Source organism: Anabas testudineus, chromosome 7 (assembly GCF_900324465.2).
Source record: "Anabas testudineus chromosome 7, fAnaTes1.2, whole genome shotgun sequence".
NCBI classification, from domain to species: domain Eukaryota; kingdom Metazoa; phylum Chordata; class Actinopteri; order Anabantiformes; family Anabantidae; genus Anabas; species Anabas testudineus.
Genome location: NC_046616.1, coordinates 535,016 through 541,135, shown reverse-complemented (window position 1 = coordinate 541,135; position 6,120 = coordinate 535,016). Strand labels below are relative to the sequence as shown.

Here is a 6,120-nt window from a genome sequence, read left to right as displayed (position 1 = left end):
TGATTTGAAATTATTAATTTATTATTTTTTTAATATATGGCACAAACTGTTTGGCACCTTAATCTCGTTGTACGATTGGAGCTTCACAGCAGAGAAATTAGACTTTTTAAAAGGATACATTTTTTATTTTACATTTCTAGGTGGTGAAAAATGTGACAAAGGAAAAATTGGTGCTAATGAATAATAAAACTAGAACAAAGATCTTTGTTATTGTGCAGTGAGCTGGTGTGAAACAGAACCAGCAGCTGATTTTAAGCCTTGATGTTCTGACAGCTGCTTCATCCAGAATAAAACATCAGGGCTTTTTTTATTAATTCAGTTTTAACAATCTGTATCTTAAAAGGAAATAGAGCAGTCAGATACATGGTGTGGAGGAAAGTAACATACATGTCAAATTTCTACATAAGTAAAGTACGAGTAAATGTACTTAGTTACTTTCCACCACTGTAACTCACTTGAGCTGCTTGAGTCAGTTTTACGTTTTTCAGATTTCCACTGCCTCTATTTACCATCGAGTCTCCATGGCAACAGTCTGCTTATTGTTGACAGAGCATCTCTGAGAGTCGACGGCTGACCACCCCGTTTTCATTTTTAATCACACCACATCTCTTTACTCTTTATTCAACCTGGAGACTAACTGAGAACGTGTCCAAACGTATGTGGACAGGTAATATCACATAATTAAGTGACCTCATGTTAAACAATGTGCTGATATGACAGTCTCCACTCTTGCAGTTTCAGCCTGTTCTTCTTCTCTGTGGCGGGAGGCTTTTGTCATTTCTAAAAAATCTGTCGACCACTGTGTTTCATTAAAACGTCTCTGCTGAACTGACGTGTCGATTCCAACCTGCACATGAAAAAGTCTAGAAAACCTGTCTTCTTCTGCTGTCTGACAGGTCAGTCAGTCCCTGCAGCTCCCTCAGACCCTAAGTAGGAGGAGAAGAAGTAGAAGAAAAACATGGTATTTATGGTATAAAAATAATGTGTGCAAATTTAATACATATACAATTACAATAATTATATATGGATAAAATATAGAATAAATAAACAATTGTTCAACAACGGACAGCAAACGACCACTAAAACTTTGTAAAATATTTATAAATCTGTTAAAAAAAAACATCTATATATTAACAAAAAGAATATCTGTTTGTAAAAAACATCCAAAATAAGGCTGTAAAATGTTGACAACTACTTTTACAATATTTTTTAACATATAAAAAATTACAAAAAATGTTATTTGAACACAAAAAGGATAGAGTAGTACGTCTGTGTAAAATATCCCAATATATTTATTAAATATCCTCCAAAACATAATAGCTGAACTTTCTCCAGAGACAGCAATATATGTATCTTTAAAACCTTATCAAATATTATCAAATATTTTAAAATATCTGAATGAAAAACATTCAGAAAATCCATAAAATGTTGGTACAATTTTAGGAAATCACCAAAAAATATAAATACCTTCAAAAATATAGCAAAACACCTCAGCTATTCACATTTTAAATGTGACATTCAAAAGACAAAACTAGTTGAGTGGTAAAACATGAGCAGCATCTGAACAGGACAAACTGACCTCCAGCACCATGCGGATGTGAGCTTTTATTTTGGCGGAGTCTTTGGTGAGCTGCTCTGTGAAGCTGAAACACAATAACACAATGTTAGCACCGTTAGCATCTGTTATGTCTGAGATGCAGCAATAGAACAAAATGATGATAGACTGACGCTGTGAGCTGACTCGTCTTCTTTTCAATGAACTGCAGAGCTTCATCGTGGTTCATCTCTACAAAGAAACCATAACCGACTGCCACAAAGATCCTGGACGAGTCCTCCCTGACAGAGACACACAACAATCAGTGAATATTGGCAGGAAAAATGTTTCCAAACATGTTACAAATTAATCAATTACATGCTCACAGCCACGTATGTAGAAGACCAACCACAGAGAGTGAAAACACATGAGACAAGCTTACACTTCAGCCTGGACATAGAAGTTGCAGCCGAGGTCGACATCCGTCTTCAACTGCTGAGAGCCCGAATCCTGCAGGAGGACACACGTTGACATAATGCAGCCCCTAGTCTAACCCCATCCTACTTAAATCTGACTCCAAGTTAAGCACTAAAACTAAGTCTGAAATTGTGATTTTATGAGTCTTAATATGCGTTTCACTTTAGCTTGTTTCATGTTTAACATCAACCTGCTGAAGATGAGAACTGTCTCTGTTCAATAAATAAAGCAATGGAAAACTAATTTTTAGTTTCGCTAAAGTGTAGTTTTTTTTTAATGTAAAAGCAACGTTCAGGAATCTGCATTACAATCCCACCCCCCTCCATTTTCTGATTTGTGATGTAGAAATAATTTCATTTTCGTCTCGAGTCTTTTGTGTGTGTACCTGCAGACTCTGGATGGTGTTCTTCAGCTGCAAATACTGTGAGATCTTCTCGTAAACTGCATCTCTCTGCTCCAACACCTTCCTGCGCCGCATTAGAGACACACACACACACACACACACACACACACACACACACACACACACACACACACACACACACACACACACACACACACACACACACACACACACACACACACACACACACACACGCTTTGGGTCAGTTTCCCCAAAATCACTAAACATGTTCTTCCTCCTCCCTCCGGTTTCATGTGTCCAGGACACATTTTCCTCGTAAAGATCAATCTTTAAAGTTAGAACGTCTTTTTATGAATGCTCTTTTCTATATCTACATTTCCCAAACACAGATTCCTGCTTCATCAGCATCATAATGAAGCACCTGATTGGTCCCAAATTCATTCTGCAGCAGCAACAAGACAAAAACATAATAGACGGCAGATATAACTGTTTCTTCTGCCACCTCGAAGGACTTTGTTCACAAACTTCCCACTTTAATTTGAATAATTTTAACCAGAGCGACGTATACTAGTTACCGCTTAGCCACATGAGCAGTAGACCGGCTTTGGGTGACATCTACTGTTGGGAAATGGAGAAAACCAGTGGCACACCACTAATGAATCACCATTTACCACTGAAACAGACATGGTGTATCATCAACCACTTTTCAATCTTTCTTATGTTGAAAATCTTCAAAATAAGTAAATAAATCACATTTCAGGATGATTGTCAAATTGTCCTGTAACTGCGACATTTGCAGTGTTTCAGATAACATATGACAAACTTGCTGAAAAACAGACGTCAGATCAGTTCACGTCGCTCTGTACGAGATAATTGGTGACTGATCTGAAACCTCTGGAAAACTATATAAGGTACGTGCACCTGCACTTTACATGTAGTCCTTCACTCTGATCAGGAAAGCTGGCTCTGTGCTGGGGGCTTCTCTGGAACCTTTAGAGCAGGTGGTGGAGAGGAGGATGCTGCACAAACTGCTGAGCATCATGGAGAACAGCTCACATCCTCTCCACAGCCTGCTTATCAAACAGCAGAGCAGTTTTAGTCAGAGACTTCTCCAGCTCCGCTGTGACAAGGAAAGGTTCAGGAAGTCATTTGTGCCAACAGCCATCAGCCTGTACAATGATTCCCTGACAGAGAGTCAGTGTTCATGCTGATGGTTTAACAATGTGTAACTAAGTCACTTTACATTCAAGTTCTACTGTGTGTTTAGTTGTTATTACTGTCTGTTCTGTGTGTTATTCTTGTAGCGTGTCTCGTGTATTGTTGTGTAGATTATGTTACTCAATGTTTTTCTGTGTAATGGCTGTTGCAACACCAAAATTTCTTCTTGGGGAACAATAAAGTATCTATCTATCTATCTATCTATCTATCTATCTATCACTCCAGCTCAGTCTCCAAAGCACTAAACTTCATTCTGGATCACGAGGAAAAAATAAATGATCCCCTGTGCAGCATCAACAGCTTCAGTCTGAAATGCAGATTAGAGAGTAGAGTATCTGATTATGTTAAACCCACCACTGTTTTTACCATTGTTATCTCTCCACTCACAGATCATACAAGCTCATCGTCTGTGGCTGAGTCAGACTTTGTTACCACGATAAAGCGGCTGCAGAGGCCAGTTCGTGTCTCTTACTCTAAATCTCTCTTCAGAACTTCGTTGATGAAGGCTTCGTACTGCAGAACCTTCTGATCCACGTTAGCATTAGCAGGTGGCGACATATTTTACAGTGTTGGCCTTAAAATAAACTTCAGCCTGCGAAGAGGAGAGAAAACTAGTCTAGTCTCTAGTTAGCATCCCGTTAGCATGCTAGCACCTCATGTAAACAAGCCGCTCCGCCCCGGAAGTTAACACCGACAGTGCTGCACTTCCGGATTTCAAAATACAAGTAACGATTACAACGATGCATCAAAGTGAACTAACATAACTTTTATATTCTATATTTCACCTTTTCTTAAAATAGGGACATTTAATGTAAAACAGAGCTGTTTTAAATAATGACTCTGTACTCTGTAATCTCTTTGTATCTAATAAATTAGCATCCGATGTAAATTTTGTCTTCTAGAGGAAAAAAAAAAGGGCCATCTTCTTTGAATCTCCCTTACTTACTAACTAAAATAAGAAATGATGATGTCTTTGTCCATTAGTCTATCCCAGCTGTCACTGGGCAAGATGAGGGGTGTCATGTCTTTTTGATGTCATTTAAATAACTTTTGATTATTATAACGTCAAACATGATGTAAAACAATTACACAGGGGCTCCTGAGCCTAAGGCTGTGTTAAGTGATTAAATAAAATTTATAACAAATCAAGAAGTAGCAATAATCAAATACCTTGACAAGCTCTTCCAGTCTACAAACAACATAAGAACCGTGTGAACTGGGTGCTGAATTATGACTTTATTTATTACCAATGTGTGCTTGTGGAGACGTCCATCATTACTAAACTCACATTAATAGATTGTCTTGACAACTTGGAGGCAGCAGAACAGGATGAAAACACACCTTCTGACATATTTTGTCACTTTACAGGGTTGTTGGTGTGGACGTGCGGAGAGAACAGTAAGAGACCAGAAACAAGCTAAAGGGGTTTCACAGAGTTTGTGGGAAAGTGAATCATAAGTACAACCTAACAGGCTAACATAAACTGATGGTGCTCTGAAGTTACTCAGATGTTTTAAACTTACTGTATATGATGAACACAAACAGCAGCAGGCTCAAGACAGGGAACTTAGGAAAAGGAAGGTAGCTAGAAAATAACTATCAATAAATAGATTTTATCTCTCACCTCTTCTTATAGTAAATCAGCAGAGCAACAAGAACCAGCAGACCCAGCAGCAGGACTTGCTCTTACCTGCCTTGGCCAGGTTCCTAAAGTGTAAGCTGCTTTGGATAAAAGCATCTGACAAATGACTAAAATTAACTCTGTCACCACCGTTCTTCATTTCTTATATTAGTGAATTACACCACCCTTTAAAGTATTTATTACTGTACATAGTGTAGTATGTATGTCCAAGTATACTGAAGTGTGATCATGGTGTGTGTCATTTAAATAAAGCAAAACTCACCTCACTGAGTGTCATTCTTATTCTTATTCTTATTTTATGATTGTCAGATGGTTTAGCATTTTACTATTGAGGCTGGTCAAAATCGAACTTAATTTATGTGAAGTTTAGGTCATTTAATCATCAATTGATCATAGTTAATGTGAAAGTCAATTTTAAGTACAGTAAAAAGTGCTTAAAATTTCTTCAGTACTTGAGTAAATGTACCAGTACTGCTGGTAGTTTCATCCTCTGTCCACTCTGTCTTACCCTCCGTCGTAAAGCTTGGGCCTCTTGAGGCTGGCGTGTTCTGAGACGGGAGATTTACCAAACTGCTCAATACGAACTCTGATTCAGTCTGCTGCCTGGCTTTGTCTGTGACAGCTAAATCCAAGTTATTAAAGTTCTTCTTGGCTTTTGCTGTGTACCCAAAGGTTTTCCCCAAAGTACTGTTGTACTGGTACAGCAACACCTTGTTGAAGTAGTACTGCTCCTGGTACCCAGCATCATGACTAGTAAAAAAACAGGAGAGGTTAAATGGCAACAAACCACAGTGTGACCTGTGTGACCTGTACCTTTTACCATTAGTCATTTTCTAAAGAAAACTGGCACTTTCTTCAAACATCTTAACATTTATAATAATAACA

General features: G+C 38.2%; 1 protein-coding gene across 2 annotated transcripts; it reads right to left on the bottom strand.

Moving 5' to 3' along the window:
- Positions 1–604: 604 nt before the first annotated feature.
- Positions 605–4,264, bottom strand: uxt (ubiquitously-expressed, prefoldin-like chaperone). 2 transcript variants are annotated; one of them, XM_026368483.1, is made up of 6 exons: positions 4,066–4,264; positions 2,397–2,478; positions 1,977–2,044; positions 1,729–1,836; positions 1,580–1,643; positions 605–926 (listed from the first exon to the last, which is right to left on the bottom strand). In XM_026368483.1, the coding sequence occupies exons 1-6, from the start codon at positions 4,149–4,151 to the stop codon at positions 864–866; spliced, it is 471 nt and encodes a 156-aa protein (XP_026224268.1). In that variant the 5' UTR covers positions 4,152–4,264; the 3' UTR covers positions 605–863. The 2 variants fall into 2 exon arrangements, with proteins under 2 accessions (XP_026224268.1, XP_026224269.1); XM_026368484.1 differs by having other exon boundaries at positions 3,981–4,068.
- Between the last annotated feature and the right edge of the window lie 1,856 nt (positions 4,265–6,120).